At 41.4% G+C, this 20,375-nt stretch overlaps 2 protein-coding genes across 9 annotated transcripts; one reads left to right on the forward strand and one right to left on the reverse strand.

Annotated features, from left to right (window-relative positions):
• Positions 1-4,549: 4,549 nt before the first annotated feature.
• rpa3 (replication protein A3) lies at positions 4,550-10,100 on the reverse strand. Its single transcript, NM_001304020.1, is given in 4 exon segments — positions 4,550-4,715; positions 6,413-6,524; positions 9,131-9,205; positions 9,913-10,100. Coding segments are annotated over 4 exon segments (366 nt in total). The 5' UTR covers positions 10,009-10,100; the 3' UTR covers positions 4,550-4,632.
• A 101-nt stretch (positions 10,101-10,201) lies between these two features.
• umad1 (UBAP1-MVB12-associated (UMA) domain containing 1) lies at positions 10,202-20,332 on the forward strand. 8 transcript variants are annotated; one of them, XM_034294593.1, is made up of 6 exons: positions 10,524-10,740; positions 11,265-11,364; positions 12,766-12,854; positions 13,850-13,870; positions 15,585-15,670; positions 17,734-20,332. In XM_034294593.1, exons 3-6 carry the CDS (start codon positions 12,821-12,823, stop codon positions 18,037-18,039), a joined length of 447 nt encoding a protein of 148 aa, XP_034150484.1. In that variant the 5' UTR covers positions 10,524-10,740; positions 11,265-11,364; positions 12,766-12,820; the 3' UTR covers positions 18,040-20,332. The 8 variants fall into 8 exon arrangements, with proteins under 8 accessions (XP_019905839.1, XP_012991052.1, XP_012991055.1 ...); XM_034294594.1 differs by having other exon boundaries at positions 15,588-15,670; XM_020050280.3 differs by lacking the exons at positions 10,524-10,740; positions 12,766-12,854 and adding an exon at positions 10,202-10,484 and having other exon boundaries at positions 15,588-15,670.
• The last annotated feature ends 43 nt before the right edge of the window (positions 20,333-20,375 follow it).

Consider the following 20,375-nt stretch of genomic DNA (forward strand, 5'->3'; position numbering starts at 1 on the left):
TACATGCCGCAGGTTAGCCGTTTTTGCCATGAATCTTTTTCTGGAGGCAGATCAGCCCCTAAGGTAGAAACTAGGTAATTGGAAGAGTCAAACGATAAAGGCAGTGTTATGTCCCAGTTCCGAAGTCAAACGCCTGAAGTTAACCTTTCAGAAAGTAAAGAGATAAATAGGTTAGGTAAGGTTTATGGTAAGGGTAGGGACGAGTGCTAACCATGGTCAAGTGTCCAATTAAAACTTTGCAGATCGTTTGAAATGTGAACTCCACCTGAACACTGACGAAGCCAATCACATAATTTCGCCTTCGGGCTACATCTGTCTCCAGAACAAGATTCATGACAAAAAACTACAACCTGTCTGCTCTGTGTTTACCAAAACGTCTTTGTTTGCAGAAACAACAACAAGCAGAAACACCAACAAGCTAACATGATAACTGCAAGTTACTGATTTGACTAGTAAAACCACCCCAAATAAATAAAATAAAAAACAATAAAGGCCAAAACATTTATAATTTTCTATGTTCAGAATCAATCAGGTTTGTTTTATATATATATATATATAGAGAGAGAGAGAGAGAGAGAGAGAGAGAGAAATATATATATATATATATATATATATATATAAATAATAAATATATGAATGTATATTTATACAGTATAATGTATTTTTTTTATATTAGGGATTATTTTATTAATTCTGATAAAAGTGCGGAAGAGTTGTTTACGTTAGACTGCTTAAATGTTTTTGTTAAAATCCAGCATTTCAGTTCCCTACTACTCTGACCTACTACTCTGTCTCACAGCAGCTTTGGGCGTGTTGCACCAATGAGAAACTAGGGACGGCGTCACACGACTGTTGCAGCACGGTGTTAATGGACCACTTCGGGGCGCTGAATGTATTAATTGAAGTAACTCTCTACTGCATGTCTATCCTAGACTGTGCCAAAAAGTAAGTAACACAGTCCCTCATTCATTGTCATTATGGCAATACCACATGGCAAGTGCAATCTGACAAGGAAAAACATCACTTTGGTATGTTTATTGATTGCATCACTTGAAAATGCCTTCATGTCAATACTAATTTATTATGTACTTTATTTTACAGTGACTACCCTATCACCTGTAATGGGTGTGACGCCGGGATTCACCATGAGCTATGCAGTAGACCCACTTCCTCAAGAAACTAGCCGACGAATGCAAACGTTGATCTTCCCCCCCAAAAAACGATCAAAACGTCATCATCTGTTTCAGTTAGATAACAAGCAAGGTGTCATGTCATCATCTCAACACCAAAGATGGTTACTAACAAGGCCGTTTCCATTGGAGATGGGCCCGTTCCTGATTAGCTATGAGTTATGCCCAGCTCCAGGATGAAATTACTGAGGGGGCATTTCTTATAAATCAGGGGGCATAATCTAATTTATATACCGTTTGTAGTGCTTATGGGGAAACAAAACCTCAGGGGGCACATATTCTAAATAGGGGGGAAGTGTCTCCATCTGCCCCGTCTTGGGGCCGGGCCTGACAATGGGGCTCTATTTTTTATAGATTTTTGTAATCAATAGAACTTTCAATAGAAAGTGCCTACTAGTCACACTGATTGCTAAATAAATAGAAATAGAAATTAGAAACATCTTAATTTCCAGTTATTATTTACAGACTGGTTGCATTGGTCCCAACATTCTACATCCAAGGTGAGCGCACATCCCTTGGCCGACGTCAGTGTGACATCGACTGGAAAACTGTCCATCGTGTTATTTTTTTATACAAACGGCGGTTGTTACAACACCCACGCTCTGCCACTGTGTGGGTGAATCAAGGGCCGGTGACCGGCCTCTGCAGGGCAGACAGGGCCAGGCAACGTTAAACCAACAAAGCCAATTAAAGCAACAAAGACAGGGTGACAGCACCAACAACGGCCCCGTCTCCGCTGCGTGGGGAGTTTGGAGAGCAGCATCCCGCCGTCGTTCCTGGTGCAGCAATACTGAAAGACAAACAAAGGATGTGTAAAAAAGAGATAAGGAATCCGAACTCAGGTCATCTTGTCTTTCCAACAGTTGGGAAATAAGCACCCTGGTCCCTTCTACCTCCCAGGCACCCTCACCCCCACAACTTACATTCCCTGTTCCCCCACTGCTTGGCTAGGACAAAAGCACTAAAATGGAAAAACATTCAGGCAGTGGCATTAGGTGTCTACAATGTAATTATGTCGCTATATTGTCCAGATAAAACGTTTGCCTGATGCCTGATGATGATTTTGGTCATTTGACACTCGTAATACACCAAATACTTTCTAAATGTAAGGTATTTGCCAATATTCTGAGAAAAAATATATTATCGTTTCATGAACTATCTGCCCTGTTAAAAAGGGTCCATGTTCTATCTGCAACTTTCTAAATGTCTTATTTTATATCTCTCCAGCTCTATTTGATATTCAACATTCCAAAGGTTCTATCTGCCACATTCAGTAATGCTTTATGTGCTTTCTGCAATATTCTTGCGGCTCCATCCGATATCTGCAACATTTTTAATGTTATAATTATTAAGCTCTTGCACTGGATTAGCAGTGGCATCTATGGCACTGCACTAGATGAATTCCAGAGCAATCTTCTGCCCAGGGCCCTCATTTTGGAGATATGAAGCTGCAAAGAATCTGGTGTGTGACCTTTTTCCTTTTAACAGCATTTGCCTTGCAGCTTGGTACAAGCAGCACCGAGGCCTGGGCTTAAAACTGTAAAACTACATTTGGCCGGCCTGTAACTCTGGGTGTTCGGTTTAATAAAAAGATGTGCTCAAATGTACGAAATGCAACTTCAAAGTGCTTCATATCTCTGCGGCAGCATTCAAAACCCAGGAGAGACTTTAACGGACGAGGTGGCTACACAAGCAGCCCGAGGGTGTGCAGTTTTTCCTGAACCCACCATCACTGAATCATGTCGAACATCTAACAGGTGTGACATCAACCCTCCCTGTGGCCGTTTCTACTTCAGCACTGCCGGGTGTCGCGGCTTCCTGCAGTTGTGTGAAACCGCTCAGATAGCAATGATGCTGAGACGGACACAGTTACCCAAACTGTCAAGTAGGCTGTTTTAGAGAGTTTTTCATAGAGTGTCTTTACAGGTGCTGGGAAACAGCAACATAAAAGGTAATGGAAGAAATAGCAGGGACCTTTCTAACCATTTAAAATCCTTTTGTCTGTTTAGCGTTAGACCATAATGGGGAATGAACAGGCTCCCCTTGCATACCTTGCACACCAGTACGAAAGATGAGCAGAAAATACCCAGTCATTCAGAAACAGAAAAAAATCTAATGTGATTGGAAAAGGTGTTCTAGTGAGGGATAGGCCAGTTAACCCTCTGACAGAAAAACCTCAGTAGCAGCTAGAGGTACCAAAGTGAACACCCTAACAGTCACTGCTATGTCTGAACATGTCACAAAATGGCAGCTGCCCCCCTCTAGGCTATACCTCCTCTGTCCCGCCCATCAAGCAGATAACACACACAGCATATCATATATATTGCCACTATCAAACAATCATCACAGCGCCGTTGTTGCCATCTCATACACAGTCAGTGATTTGCCATAAAGCGTTTACCGTAATGATTTTCCCATTATTTGAAAACGTGTCTTCTGCACTACGACCCCATTGAGAATTCAAGAGAACATTCATTCCAGGTGATTTGCCAAAGGGTATTATGAGGTTTTCCCACCATTTAATCATGTCATGCACATTGGGCTGATTCAGACTTGGGGGCAAGTTGACCATACTGTATCGAGACCTGACAAACTTAAATCATTTGAAAGAGAAATACTTCAGTGGGAAAGAAGTGTGGGCTCCCATGATGAAGTGCGTGCAACATTCTCACGCCTCTCAGATGTTTTGATGTTGGCAAAAGGCTGTCTGTCTAAGCAGAAATTGTCAGCTATAAACATATCAGTGCTTGGTTATTGCCTGCTCTTCAGTAACTCTAAAAACATGTTTAACTTGTTGCTGATGAAGACTTGAGGAAGGGAATAGGGCAGCTACGGAAGGCATTACTGACTCCCGTTTGAAAAGGGATTTCAAAATATGTTAAATGCCATTTCCAAAAAACAACTGGTGTGTGGCCAAAGAAGTGTTTTCATTTCATCCGACCAAAGCAACAGTTTCAATGTGACAGTGCGGTTTAGGAAATGCCACATTTTAGCCCGTACCCCCTAACAGACAACTTGGCATCTAAATGAGCAGAAAAGAATCCCATACTTGATGTAAATTATGTCATGGGGCCATTTGGCTTTCACTTGTCCTGGGGCCTTTGTCAAAGTGAATGTCAGCATGAACTCTCCTGAGAAATGTTTGCCAAAAATCTGGGTGCCCCTGCCAGAACATTGTATGTGCTTGTGGTGAACACTTTTTACCAACAGAGGGAGCTATAACACAAACATGTGTAAAGCAGCAGGAGCAGAAAGCAACGTCAAAATTCTAAGGGGCATTAGAGAGAATTGTTGCATATAATATAGGTATATAATGTGCAGTAATAGTGTAATGAAAGTATTTCACTTTTCAATTTTTCATTATTTTATTTTATAAAAAGAACAATATAAGAATCTGTACACATCTTTCACACTCAATAGTATGACATAAATGGTTAAGTGCTCATCCACTGGTGGCTATTTCAAACGGGTAATGCTGGGGGAAATCGTGGACGACTTTCAAAGCTTCATTGTACAGCTCGAGGTCTAGAAAGAAAAGAAAAAAAATACATGAAATGACCAGTTATACATACACACATTTCAGACATAATTAAATACCACAGCAGCATTTCAGAAAGTTTGAGGAGGAAATGTTTACTGATTGATGGAGCATGCTGTCCAATATAAAAGTCGGATTTATGTTTTCTAGCAATTATCGCAGGTTTTGTGTTTCAGAAATTGCTCAATCTTACTAGTGGAAGGTAATGTGGTTGTCCTTTATGAAAGGAGACGCGGGCCTCAACAATGTCCCAATTGGCCCCACATTGCAGGACAGACAGGTTGACTAATATTCTCTGGCTTGGTACAGAATATGGCGTCTGGGCGCCCTATTCCCACCATCAAAGGGAAGCTTTACAAAATGGGGGTGGGACTAATTCTTAGAGATTCAAGAGCTCGCTAGGTAGCTTGTCTTTTTGATTCTGCGAAACAATGACTGCTTCTGATTATTGAAAAATTAGCTCTGAATTCTGATTGTGAATTGCTCACAACCAGGAAATGTAAATGGCCCTTTTCTTTATATTTAAATACAACCCCTTTTACTCCCCACCCAATTATGTCATATCAAAACTGTACCTATGGCCCTGTCTCATAACAACACCTACCAACATATTCAGTAGTAAAAAAATTGCCACTCTAGACTGTGGTGGACTGCTTGGTGCTTGAACACCTTCAGCCACAGATACAACTGGGGGGAATATATGACAGAATGGCGGTGTGGTATTATCAACTGGCATATGACAATTTCATATGCGTTATATGACAATTTCTAGACTGCACCATATTTTATTTATTATTTTAGCTAAGCAGACAGTTTTATTTAAAAATAATTCAGAGTAGAGTTTGTGTCCGGGGATTCCAACCTGCCTACATCCAACTGAGGTACAGACCACCATCACTGGATCTTCACAATATGCTTTCCCTTAAACTAAGCCCACATTAGAAAGAGAAATCAGTGGCAGCATGGGCATATATGAAGTTTGTTGATTCGGTTGCAAGATGTGAGATACCTCAAGGTGTCATCCCGCCTACATCCTAGAGTCATTAGGATCTCACATGGCTGGCTTCATAGATCCCAAACACGGTTTTAACATTTAGAAACATCAAATCATCACCAGTGATACGTTTCTTTAAACATACAGCGGTTCTCTTTGAAATAAAAAATCTATACATAATGTAACCAATTAGCACAGACCCACTCGCTGTGTATGACTCCAGCCAATGACCTACAATCCTGCACACTTCCTCTGCAGTTAAACTCAACACAAACATGTTCAAGGCAAGCTAGCTAATTAAAACAGATGGGCACAGTTGCTTTCCAATCTGGAGACACGACCCTAACCCAGACCCTTTGAAGGTGAATACGGTCTGTACATTTCTAATTCATTTATTCTCATTTATACGACAGCCACTTTGACCTTTAAAACGTTTACAAAACTGCACGGCAAGAGACTAGCATCAAGATTCTTAACAAACCCCCCCCCCCCCCCCCCCCCCCCGGGAAGAAAATCTATCAAAGTTGTCACAAAGTGCTTAGGGAAAACCCTGCCATCAAGACACTTAAGGTGGTAGTTGGCTTGGCATCCGAGAATGGGCTATCAGTAATTTTGCTGTGTATAATGCTCAGCTGTGCATAATGAGAACCACTTTCCATTATCCAAAGTTGATGTCCAGTATGCACTCACCAAAAGGAATGCCTTTATCTTCTCTGAGGATGTTGTATGCAGAAGCCATTATTGTCCCTTTGTTTGATACAGTCCCAACAACCTCCAGAACCCCGCTGAGCTCTTCATCAAGCTTGGAAAGAGAAACAACACAGTAAATAAATAACACAGCATTTTCAATACCACTAAGAAAGGACTGATAACTCCCCCACACAAAAAAAAAACACCCATCATGATTTGATGGCCACACACAGACACACACACACACACACACGTCCTCTGGAAAAGAATAACTAACAGGTTTGCCGTTTGTATTGAGGCCTCTTTTAAGACCTCTAAAAGATTCACTTGCAAGTACCAAAAAGCAAAAATGTGTAGCATTTTGAAAAAAAATACCAACATGGATATTAATCAAATATGCCATAAACCAACCCAATATATTCTGCCAATACTGTTGAAAATTGTCTCTCATAGAAGCATTGATGCTGTGAACTTTGACCTGAATGGCTGTACGATCTCTGTAATCATTTGTATTGGTTCGGGGTGAACTACATGTAAAGGTTAGCAACCTTGATTATGTACCCCTTTCTGACCCAGGCCCCACAGGTTATCACCATCAGATCAGACCCTCACTCTGAGACGGTTAGCAGGGTAACTGACTGGATAGCATACTCTGATCTATGTATCACAACCGTAGGCAACCTGTACAAACTGTCAGAAACCGTGTAACGGTAGCTCATCTGCATGTCTGTGGTCCTCACCAGGGTTTGCTGACTTATGCGTGTATGTGGAGCGTCGTGTTGTGAACAGAGTGCTCCATAGTTGGGAGGGGATAACGGCATGGGCAGGCATAAGCTTTGGACAACAAACAATTGCATTTCATCGATTGTAATTTGAATGAGCAGAGGCACCGTGACGAGCACCTGAGGCCCATTGTCGTGCCATTTATCCACTTCCATCACCTCGTGTTTCAGCATGATAAAGCATGGCCCGTGTTGCAATGATCCAGTGTCCAGTTCTGCATATTCACACTTTTTTTAACCAAATAAAAAGCAGGCCTATTTATGTGGTTCCCCATTCCAGAAAAATGTTCCTTTGTTTTAGGAACAATACTTGAAAGATGATTCCCCTGCAATTGGTTGAGCTATAAATATGTAACTGTAAAAATCTGAGAATCATTCATATTCCCTTCATCTTGGTTTCATCAGCAATCACACAAGTTACTGCCCATTTCCTAGGTATAGTGCTAATTTCTCAAGTTGACAGCAGTTCAATCGGTTCACAGTAGCTAACTAATTGACTGCTAGTGTGTAGTATTACTAGTGTTGCACGATATACCGTTTCAGCATCGACATTGCGATGTACGTATCCGCAATAGTCACATCGCAGAACGTGCGATTTAGTAAGGTAAACATATATCAGTCTACAATATATATTTTTTCCAAATGGAAAACCAGCATTAGATCTGTCTGATATAACGTAATTTACTCCGATTTATGGATTATTGGATACGCAGTTAATAGTAATAATTATTATTATTTTAAACATGGAGTTCGTTGCTGCACGTGGTTGACATGCAGGCTCTGCTTGCGCGTGATGAAATTATGAGTGAGGAACAGGCAAAAAAGGCCGAAATTGAGAATTTGGTTGCAAAAAGAAATGCATCCATTATATGGAAATATTTCAGCTACAGACAGGATGATGTGGACCAAAAACAGGTACTTTGTCGAGAGTGCCTTGAAATTGTTGCCACAACACGAGGCGACACGATCAATTTTTTGATCATTTAAGGCGGCATCATAAATCTTTGTATGACGAGCCGTCCAAAGCAAAAACACCATACAAGGTTCCAAACGGCAGAGAAAAATCACAGATTCTATAACATTTCACATCGCCAAAGACATGGTACCAATTAACACGGTTACCAAAGAGGGTTTTAAAAACATGATCAGTTTGCTTGACAAGTGGTATGTAAAGCCATCGCGCAACTATTTTTCTCAAGTTGCCATCCCAGAGCTGTACGAGAAATGCAAAACACAATTTGAAACAGAGCTGTCACAAGTGGAATATTATACAGCAACAACAGACTTGTGGTCTGACCTTACTCTTTATTAATGAGGACTTCCACCTAAAAAGTCACTGTTTGCAACCTGCATTTTCCCAGAGGATCAAGTGAGAACATCGCAACAGGGATGAGAGCTTTAGCTGTCGTCTAGTCTGTATTACAACAGAGAATGCCACGAACATGGTGAAGACTGCTGCCCTAAACAAGTGGACCAGATTGCAGTGCTTTGGCCACAGACTGCATCTTGCATCTGGTAAGTTATGCCAAATTGTTCATTCTATTTTTCTACTGTTGCTATTGATATACTTTTACTGTTACATATTATCACAAGTTTCATACATTTCTATTGTAGAGGATGGGGCTGGGGAAGAAAGAAGTATACAGTATACAGACTGTCAGGTTGATAGCCAAAGCTCTTTCTGAAGACATCCTCTATTTTTTCATATCACAATATATATTGCAGAAAAACAAAATAAAGCAATGTCAGTTACTTCCAATATTGTGCAACCCTCATTATTACCAGAGAGAAGTGTTTACATGGTGCAATTGTGTCACAATCCACAACAAAAACAAATAAACAAAAATGGTCTCCTTTAAGCAGTCACCCAGTCTTTCCACCTTCAGGTGGAGACATGAAGATCATTATTATATGCGGTATCTCCGTTACCACTCACAGGCTCGTTGAGTTCCACTGAGGCAAACTTCCCCTCTCCATCTGAGAGTGTGAATAACTTTCCTGTTGGGTGGACCTGTTAATGAAGACGAGAAACAATTAAATGCCATCACTGTTTCTGGCAGTTTCGCACTACCCAATCAGCACGCAAGACTGCAATCATAGTTTTGGCTATTGATACATTTGGCTGATCAGCTCAGTCACATTAATTTCATATTTACAGCTGCTGTTGTCACAACATGCTCATACAGAACAGCAACGACAAGCAGTCGCCCAGACTGAAATTGATGCAGTGGCTAAGAAAAGAAAACAAACTAAAGAAGCTAATCCAACTTGTGCCCCTCAATCATGTTCATCTGAAATCTTCTCTAATGAAATGAAACAGGTGATTGAGTGTCCATGTTTGTAATCAAAAAGGATTTATTCAATGATAGAATGAATTCAATAATAAAATAAAAACCCTACAAGTGAAGAGATATTGATGGATCCCCGAATTTTCACACTATTCTGGGGGGCGGGGGTGACATTGACCTGTCTGTAATATTGGGTGGTCATGACCCTCCCGTCCCCCAAAATCTACACCACTGGTTACCCTGGTAAACCATAATTGACAGCACTTTTCGGAAATACTGGATGTGCAGTAAATTTTAGCGAACGGTGAACAATCAATGCAGAGTTGTTTATTTTTCTAAATATAGAGTTACCAATAAATACCACCAGCAATTTCATGTAGCGACAGTGTGAGTGCTACGCTAGCTAGGCCCATTAAGACACATACATTACCTTCTCAACACGTCCTACGAAACATACTGGTCTGCTGATATACTGAGACAGCATAGAAGAGTTTATTCTCGCTTTTGGTGACTCGAAAACAGACATTCTTTAAAGACTATACGTAGCACAAGATGCATGAACTACCAAAACCAAGCGGAGACGCGGGAAATCTCTGGAAATGACGATATTTCCGGTCTGATTATTGCAACCTTATTTTCCCCCGCATACAAGTTACGTGTGCTATCGTTCCTTGTATTATACATGGTATATAAACGTATAATTTTATTTAAAACAATAAAATACAACATAACAATCAAAAATAATAATTGGGGTGATATATTTTACTGTATTCCTTTAAGACTGATAACAACTGAAGATGGTTCTCTCTCTTGTTTCTACATGGACCAATTATACACTAGGAACAACCGGAAACAGCTTGAACAACAACACACGGGATGACCAGATGAAATTGCATTAATAATCGAACAAAACATTGTCTTTATTTTAGTATATTTTTATGCGAAACAAAATATTTGTGGAGTAAGCTATTTGTTTCCGACGAAGACCTCAAAGCTATCTAAGTACGTGTGCATAATACCGTCCGATAACGTCGTTACGTGACATTTGATATTTCGGAAGTTAGTTCGCTAGTACAGTACTGTTTCTACGTACTGTACTGTCTATTGCTAAAGTACTGTAATGTCAATCCGAAAGTCACGTAAATTATTTTGTGATATAAATTAGCACCTTTCTGGATTAGCTAGCTGGAGATACATTTCGAAAGAGTTCATCTGAAGCCATATGTTTCTCCAGCAATTGTATTTTAAAAGTTGTACAGTGAGTGCATACCTTACCATCGAACACAATATCTCGAAGTTGCAGGCAACATTATTTCTACCCGAAATGTGGACAAGCCCTGGAACAAGCTTTACAGTGTTTTTATTTCTAAAAACAGAAGTTGATTGTGTATTTATGCTGTAAATTTGTTCGTAATTGCCACCAGTGTAAACGTTGGTTAAAGTAAACAAATATTAATATAAACATTCTATCACATAATGTAAATATAGATCGAAGGCATTTGCCGATATACTTTCGGTTTCATACTCTACCACCAAAGATTCATCTTCTAATCTTCTAAATCTTCCTCAAGAAGTGGAACTCCACAGCGAGTGCAATATGTGATGCTGACACTCACAAGCACGTTGTTCAAATACTTAATTGAGGAAGTATCTCTTTGATCTTTGATCTCAAGTTTAACATTGAAAAAAGACAACATCTGAAAAAAGCAGACAGAAACATTTAGGAGATGAGTCACGATGTGGTCTTACTAACATTGTTTTATTTTAATTTTGCATTTGCAGGCAGAGTAAGGAGACAGTATGTTCAATTTGTTTGGACGTAATAAAGACTCTTCAAAGAAGTCGTCGTCAGAGGCGGAAACAGATGGGTTCGTGATAATAGGTGAGAAGTACAACATTAACTGTCATTCTGCTGACTCAGTCAGGAATGTGTAGTTACTGTGCACTCAACTTATCAGTGCTCAAAAGTAGGATTCATTAATTCCGATACCACTACGTTGACCCAGCATCCGAATAACCTTTAATTGCTAAGTTCATTTACACATACTCAGAATTTTAGATGTTGGAATGGCGCTGCTAGTGTTTGACAACAACATCAGGACATAATACACCAAAATTAAACTTTGTTGCAATAGAATTGCAATGTGTGGTGTGCATATACAATACATTTACCGTTGATGTACATATTAACCCAGCATCAACACACTGGGCCGAATGGCCAGATGGACACACAATGTAGGTCTAATGCTCTGATTGTTTTATAATATGTAAAAATACAGCTCTTGGTTAATCAAATGTCCCTAAATATGGGGGCTTGGCCTCTCAGGAATCCTCCTCTCCCCTGCCTCAATCTTCTCCAAGTAAAATGCAATATAATTGGCTTTTCATTGAATGGCTTTGACACAGAGCGCTACTGGTGGACCTGAGTTGAACTACTACTCTAAATAATTCCAAATGCATTCACTGTGGTCCATTAGTCTTTCCTACTGCAGTGGAACCAAAAAAAAAAATATTGCCAAATTACAAACATCTCCCTTATGGCACGCCAAATAGGCTAAAGTAAACAACCAAGTATTTAAAATGTATTTAAACCCAGGTCTGGCTGTTGCTAGATCTGTGGGCTCAGATGGCCAGGGGTTGTATGTTTCTCTTGGCAGACAGAATAGAGCCTGTCTCAGACCCAGAATTTTGTTCCCTCCAGATAAAATAACTTAATCTGACTGAGTTCTGACGTTATAGTGTAATTACAATGCTCTGCGTAATTACATTCACTCATCAAAGGGTCCAGTACTGAGAGAAATGTGGTTTTGTGTTGGTGTGTCTTTGTTTGTGTATGGAAGGCCTCAGTCAGATGACCCAATTTTTTTTTAATAGATTTAGTCTGTGTCTAATTGGTGTCGATAAGAGTTGTTACTGAGCACACATTCAGCTGTAGGATGGGTGGATTATGTTCATGGTTGCCTTGTTTAGTCACGATCTGGCAAGTGCTTGTGGTAGGTTAGGCACTTGTGAACTACATCAGGGTTGTTGGCCCGAGAATTCATTTCCTCCTGCCCGTATGTACTGAGGACTACTCCCGGGATGAGCAACCTGTGTGATCAGAAGGAATTGGCTTTCTGCATCAGAGGAAATGTCTCCACCTTAAACTCACCAGAGCATGCTGTGGAATTGTTATAAGTAAAGGATGCAAAATGGGATAAAATGGAAGATATAAAATGAAATATTAGCTAGCCCATGTGTTTCCTTCCCATTTGCCATTCATAATGTGCCATCCGCACCACAGTCTCTTTCCACATTACCCTTTACTGGAATTGGTGGCACCTGACCAAAGGAAGCAGATGTTCTTACAAAGCTGGCCCCGGGGTCTGTATGGTAGGTGGCATATCATGTGACACTCCTCTACCCTTTCACTTCCAGTGCCAGCGACCTGTCGTGATTGAGCCAGGGCCGTCGGGGGGAACATGTGGCAGGCAGGTGGGGTTGGTTCAGGCCTGGGCTGTGGGAGAGAGCCAGCGGAAAATCCCAGTGGGGAGGGGACTGGGAGGATTGTAGCCTGATCCTTTGTGGCTCTTCTCGCCTCTGTCCATACGCATTCTCTAATTCGGGCCAAGATAAATCCTCATGGGGAGAGAGTGAGGAAAAGGAGGGAGGAGATCTGAAGGAAAAAACATATGCCAAGTGTGTCTCTGACACTAGATGGAGGGCTCACATTTCTCAGGGGTCATGAAGTCAAATGTTATTTTAGCTCGGAAGATTAGCTAATTTGCAATTACAATAACTTCTTTATTCTCTGACAGTTTGTGGCCTATATCAGACAATTCTTAAGCTATTCAGTTTGCAACGTCTTCATTAACAGTTCTGTACTGTATCTAGGCTCTAAGAGAAAAACAAATCTCCATTCTATCTGATAGAATCAGATGAGAAATTTGGTTGTATTATTCCAACCAAATGTGTCTGTGAAGATCCAAGTCTGTTTCTCTGAGTGTCTGTTTCTCTGAGTGTCTGTTTGTCTGAGTGTCTGTTTGTCTGAGTGTCTGTTTGTCTGAGTGTCTGCTTGTCTCAGTGTCTGCTTGTCTCAGTGTCTGCCTGTAGTTGCCGTGGTTGATGAGACCTGGCTTGGGACTGGCTGACAAATGAAGTCATGAGCAGCTGCCCGGGCCTCTTCTGGGAGCCCATCTCACTCTGTCATTGGCTCATCAACCAGTCTGCAGACAGACAATGGCCTTGCTATCTTGTTCAATTGGCCTACACCCCCACACCACCTTTCTTTGAATCTTTGTCCTCAACCAGGCTTTTCTTTTCAAAAGTCATTATTTATTTATTTAACCAGGATGGTCCACTAAGTAACAATTGCCTCTCTTTTCCAGGTAGTCCAAAAGTCTCTCCAGGTAGGCTAGTGCAAGCATATGTCTGTGTGCATGCATACATGTTAGTCATTGACCACTGGGCTCTTAGAAAAGGAAAACGAAAGAGAAGAAGACTGACTTAACCCATTCAAAAATAACTTAACCCTAGTTATCCTATCATATTCATAGTGCCCTGCCTTACAGTGCCTTAGTAGAGATGTGTTGTTTTTTTCTGGACTGGTGAGCCACAGAAGCCTGCTAGCCTGTCAAGATGCATGACATTGACACGGTTCTCACTGCACAGAGGAAGTTGATGCGGTCTCCTCTGGGTCTTGTCTTAATCTATGCTGCCTTGCATTCCCCTTCACTTGGGTTAAGTTGATTAGTTCATGAACCAAGCAAGAATGTTAGGGCCTCACTTCTGAGCCCCCCCCCCCTCAACCCTTCAAAAAAAAAAAAAAAGAAGAAAACATGAACTTGCCAGTCGTCTCCACTGGTATTTATCCAAACAAACGAAGAGGAAGTCCTTTTATGCTATTAAATCATATGCTTAGTCTGTTCAAAATTCGAACAAAATCCCTTATAAATGTTTCATAACAGCCTATCCTCTGCTCTATATCTTAAGTCAAAGGTTGTGTATATTTGTAATGCTCTAGCCTGGTTATCGCAGTGACCTTTGTAATGCTTTAGCCTGGTTACCCCAGTGTCCTTTGTAATGCTTTAGCCTGGTTATCCAGGTGTCCTTTGTGATGATTTAGTATATATGGAAGTGATGAACTCCGGTAGACTGTTGAGCAGACACTGAAAGATCCTGAGGACACTGAATATAGGCTCGTTTTAATTTACATTGCATTATTCAGATGCCCTTGTCCTGGAGGACTGGCATGGCTTACTGTGGAATAACGTCTGACCTGTAGGTGAGCAATGGCTACCATCCCAGTTGTTATTCACAAATTTGGAAAAGTGGGAAGATATCTTCCATATTTAGGCCTAAGGGGTGAAATCAAAGCACTTAAATTCATTAATTCCATGGCTGGAACATGGGTGGATTTGAATTACGCATGATGAGACAAGCTGAATGACTTTGTCTTATCATAGAGTTCATAGATCAGATAGTAACTCGGCCCAGAGTAGATTAACGCCTGTTTCTCGTGTGGAGCTCATTGTTCCCTGTATGGAGAGAGAGACGTGTGGAGACATCGAGCTCAGATCAAAGGCAGCTGATGAAATCAAGGAGGATGACTCCATGCTGGACTGACACATCCGTCCCAGAGGAGATGGGATGAAGTGGAGACGGTTGGAAAATCGAGAAAATGGATGAGATGAAAGTGAGGGAGTGATTCTGTGGCCCTTTGACTATATGCTGTTAATTAGTCGAGTTTCCATGGCTCACTAGTTGATGACATGATGCAAGAGTAATGGGCTTGGGATCACAGGCTAGTCTACCCCGCAGTGAGCTGCAGCCATGCCCTGATCCACATCGTGCTCTGTCCCTAACCGAGCTAATGCCATGTAATCCATTAATGTGATCCGAACACCGCTCTACGCGTTAAACCGTGCTAATCACCCAATTGACCTGGTTGTCCCAAGAATGGAAATAACACATCTTAAGTTCTGCCATGAAAACCACAGGGCCATTAGGCCATTTATAGATGGGTAGAATAGTGGATTCCGTGGCCATTTGTTTTTCTTACCAACGTAGGGCCACAGTGTCATCATTACCGACTGTTTTGTGTTGTCTCTCTTTTCTTGTCAGGAGATGTGGCGGAGGAACAGCGGCAGAGGAATCAGAACGCAAACGTCGGCAAGCCCTCATGTAACGTCATCGTTCAGCCATCAAAGGTGGTTGTCTTTATAACCAGGCAGCTATTGCTTTGCAGAACTTAATGCAGCCTAGGTCCCCTTGTCAAAGTAGTGCACTAAACGAGGGTAGTTTTGGATACACCATGGGTATATATATATATATATATATATATATATATATATATATGCATGCTGTCTGTGGCATCTTGGTATGTTTTGCATGAGAGTTCATGCTCGCTACTGTAAATGGTCTATCTTAAAATCTTGAGTGCTGTCAGGAACATGTTTTTTGTTCTTCTAAACTATCAATTTAAACACATAGCAGTGATACTGGCTGATTGAGTGGATTGTGGGGTCTCTTTCTGGCCAGGTTGATCCTGCCCACATACAGTATGTTCGACTGCTGCTGTGTTCCTTATCCATGCACCCACGCCAACAAGTGCCACTACTTCTCACCACACATTTCTGCTGTACTGGGTCTGAGAGCATTTGGTGGCTTTAGAGTCTGTATTGCGTTGCTGCCAGTTGTCTGGTTAAGTCTACTCTCCAGGTGTTCATGGTGCCTGTAGTGACTACATTTGGTTTAATCAAGGGCAGTATGTACATTGTGTGTGTGTGTGGTTGGCTCCTACTCAGTCAGATCGACAGTGTGCCCTGCTCAGATCTGCCCAGCCATAACTTGCCCTGCCCAGCCATAACCTGTCCACCCATAACTTGCCCTGCCCAGCCATAACCTGTCCACCCATAACTTGCCCTGCCCAGCCATAACCTGTCCACCCATAACTTGCCCTGCCCAGCCATAACCTGTCCACCCATAACTTGCCCTGCCCAGCCATAACCTGTCCTGCCATAACCTGCCCTGCCCAGCTATAACCAGTCCAGCCCTGCCATAACCTGACCTGCAATAACCTGTCCAGCCCTGCCATAACCTGTCCAGCTGTGACATAACCTGCCCAGCCATAACCTGTCCAGCTGTGCTGTAACCTGCCCAGACCCTGCCATGCAATGCACATTGAACGTTATGTGAAACTGCAGCTTACAGACCAAACTCCAGTCTCATTGCATAGGCCCCTATCTAACATTGTTACCACCATGTTTGAGAGAATGAACACTCAGAGGTATTATTTTAGATGGCAATCAGCAGTAGAAACAAAACAACAGCTTTCTCCCATGCCCTTTTCCATGTACAGATGGGGGGGGGGGGGGGGGTGGCGGCTGGAGAACTGTAACCTCTCACATTCCCTGACAGAGCTATGGGTGCTCAGGCTGAACCTCCATTACATTAACCACGGAAGGTGCACAGTATTGTGTGTTTACATTGACGCTGTTTACCAACACGTTCGGTGCTCAGACAGTTACGTTCTTAAGGCATATAAAGGTATATTTCTCAAGAACAAAGGGGCACATGTTCCTTTACGAGTGTAAAAGCTGACTGAGGCAACTGCTGATTGCTCCTTTAAGGACGTTCCTGTGGTTTCGTCCCTACGGAATGCTCTCTTAATTGCACAGGAATAAGCCGTTTCCTGTAGCATCTCTGCATTCGGGCTTTCATTCATTCTTAATTACATGGCCCAAAGCACAGCTTAAGTCTCAGATCTAGCACTTTGTGTACACCAAATCCTATCGAATCAACAATGTCTATCGAAGGGCAAAATTACCGGGCACACAATATCCAGAGCATAACACGTTTCACTTTTGGCCTGTAGAGAGATGTCTGTTTACTGTATTGTGTTCCCAGGGACACTCACTGGATGAGAAAATATTCACATCCGTCCCGCAACCTCCAAGCAAGCAAGAATGATTTCACTCTGATGCTTGCTGGTGTTTACTGGGACGTGTACCCGTTGTGGAGTTCAGTTGCTGCAGTTATGGAGGGGATAGCAGAAAGCACACTATTGACTTTGTTCCTTTTGGAAGTTACAGGTTTTCAAAACCCCATTACGCCTGCATCACAACACAGTCTTGTTTTGCGTTGCTAGTGTTTTAGTTGCAGCCTAACGATCCTCAACGGTCTGCTTTCACGTTTGACCAAAGTTTGTGTTCTGTAGCCGTTTCTAAAAGCAATACCTGAAGGCAGAAATGTTCCTCTCCTCCTCCCCCAGTCCTCCAGTGCTGTGCCTCATCAGCTCCACACTTCTTTGGCTCCAGCTCCGCCTTCCATGATCAACCAATCGCCAGGGCCTGCGTGGAAGCCCCCTGCGCCTGTCGCGGAGGACCCCCCATCTTTCCCAGAGCTATTAGGAGACGTCCCGTTCACCCTGGCCCCCCATGTCCTTGCCATGCAGACAGGGGGTCCCGGGTTCCCCCACTTCTCAGAGATGCTGATGTCCAGCCGAGACATCAACCACAACCTGGCCTCTTTCAGCTACGATTTCACCCTGGAGAACTCTGTGCTCTGTGATCATTGACCTGTGGATGATCTACTTCCTGATTGTTTGAGCTTAACCTGTCAACCTCTCCTTAACAAGCCAATATCAGTCCTGGGCTATGTTCATTGGGCATCAAATGGAAGAAGACATTAAAACAGGACATGTGTACTAAGACACGCTTTAGCTTTCTGTTGCCTAGAGTTGAGCTACATGTGCCCTAATGAACACGACCTTGGACTGCCTTGGCTCGTTACTATTCAGGTTCAGTTTCATGGGGCTCTGTCCGATAATGAATGTTAGCTAAAATGTAGTTAATGATCAACGTGGTTGTGGTGTTGATCAGCATAGGAAAAAAGGTGTCAGTGGGGTGGGGTCAAAACCACCTGGCAAAAGTGCTGTATTTGTCAATGCTGTAGATGGGTATGCAGAGTCATTGTGGACTGTGAATGCTAGTTATGTGAAGTTAATCACTTGCTGAAGAATGTTACAGTAGTTCTGGTTCACCGTTTTAAGAATTTGCTAGTTTGTGCATATCACCAGTGCTGTTTGCATGTCAGAGTATCTAGACATGCTTCATAGTTGCTGGGGTGTTTATTGAAGAATTTGGGGTCTGGAGGTTCAACTGTTTTTGCTGTTAGTTTATGGGTCACTGATTGACCTTTGGGTTTGCAGTGAGGTACTGTACATATGAGACTGAAACAGTTTTATAACCTTTTAAAGAAATGTCTATTATTTATCTGGTAAGATTTTTACCCCACTGTTCCCACATTTGGAAAGTAAGAAATGTTTAACATTTTAAAAGATATTTTGTCATTTTGACATATTTAAAAGAATGGAGAGACAGACTAGGGGGAATGTGGGTCGGGTTTAAGATTGAACCCCGGTTTCCAGGATTGTTTAAATCACCATATCCTTGGAAGATACAGAAGTCTTTGCCAAGATGTGCAAAAATCTTTTCTATAGAAGAACTGTGTAGCTTTTTGTTAATATATGTTTTAAAAAAAATGAAAATATGTGCCCTATTTTGCGGGATTGTATTCTGACCCTAATGTGGCCTTCCTATTTTGATCTTTAGTGTCTAGTACTGCATTGAACACTGGTGAACAACTGTTCTTCTGATCAAATACATATATCTCTCCATAAAAATGTTTTTAACTGAAGCCAGATTATATTTTCTAAAGTAAATTTTGAGGACAGCCATTTCAGTAGAACAGACATACATACGTAAGACAACCACTAAAGAATATGAAATGACTGCTCATAACTTATACTGGTATTTTCAATGCAATGTTATAGTATATCAAATAATGTGAAATCTTCCACCACTTTGCATTGCAAAATGTTTGTGATTAATTCTCTGAACAACCTTTGAGGTGTATAGCAACAAAAACGGTATTTCTCTCTGTATGTGGATTTTCTGAGTCCTGTGTCACTGACCTAACCTTGCACCTTGCTTTTGTTTGACCAGGGTGGTGCCTCGCTTTTTTGCTTTGAATTGTTGAGGGATGGGTTTTGCTTGGTTTACTTATAATGTGGTTCATTTATGTGGTGGTTTTGCAAATTTGATATAAACAAGACATTGCTTTTATTATTATCCTGTCCTGCTGTTATTTGAAGTTTGTTTTAACTGATGAGGGTTCTCTACAAAAAAGTTGACTTATCGGAGCATGTATGTATGCTTTCATTTTATATTAGTAGCTAGTAAATAGGAAATGTGTAGTTATTGGATCTGAGGATTTTGTTTTTATTTCTATCTGCCATACTTACCTGCTACTGTTTCCTAAATGCTAGTTACTAAGCATGTACAAAGAATGTGCACATTATCCTGATATAATGTACCAAGTACTGTAATTTCACATGGCTTTGAATATCGTCTCGAACATGTAAATGTTTCTACACGTGAAGAGGTTTGAAGACGTTTGGCACTGACAGAAGTGTGAGAAATTGTTTTTACCCTTGTTGTTACAGTTTAAACCAACACATTCTGACCCCTATCTTCCACTTTACATCCTTTTCCGTATGTGTTCAAACCCTTTCACATGATATATTTTGAGTTTATTCCTTGTTTCAATTGTAGCATATGCGTTTGTAAAGTATACATCCTCTGTTTTATTAAATGTGGGTGAAATAATTGTTGTTGGAGAAGAAGAAAAAATTATTTGTACAAAAACAGATTATTAAAAACGTTATGGTTCTTTTATTGGTTGACAATTCAAATGCCTGTGGTCCAACTTTAATCTTCTATCAAGTTCATGAAGTTCCTTCTGTGAAGGAGTTTTGTGAGGGATCTAGCAATACTAAACGTTGTTACATTAAAACTTACGTAGACCAACGAGGAGCTTAGTGTGTGATTACGCTCCGCCTTCCCCAGTTAG

Source organism: Esox lucius, chromosome 10 (genome assembly GCF_011004845.1).
Source record: "Esox lucius isolate fEsoLuc1 chromosome 10, fEsoLuc1.pri, whole genome shotgun sequence".
NCBI lineage: Eukaryota > Metazoa > Chordata > Actinopteri > Esociformes > Esocidae > Esox > Esox lucius.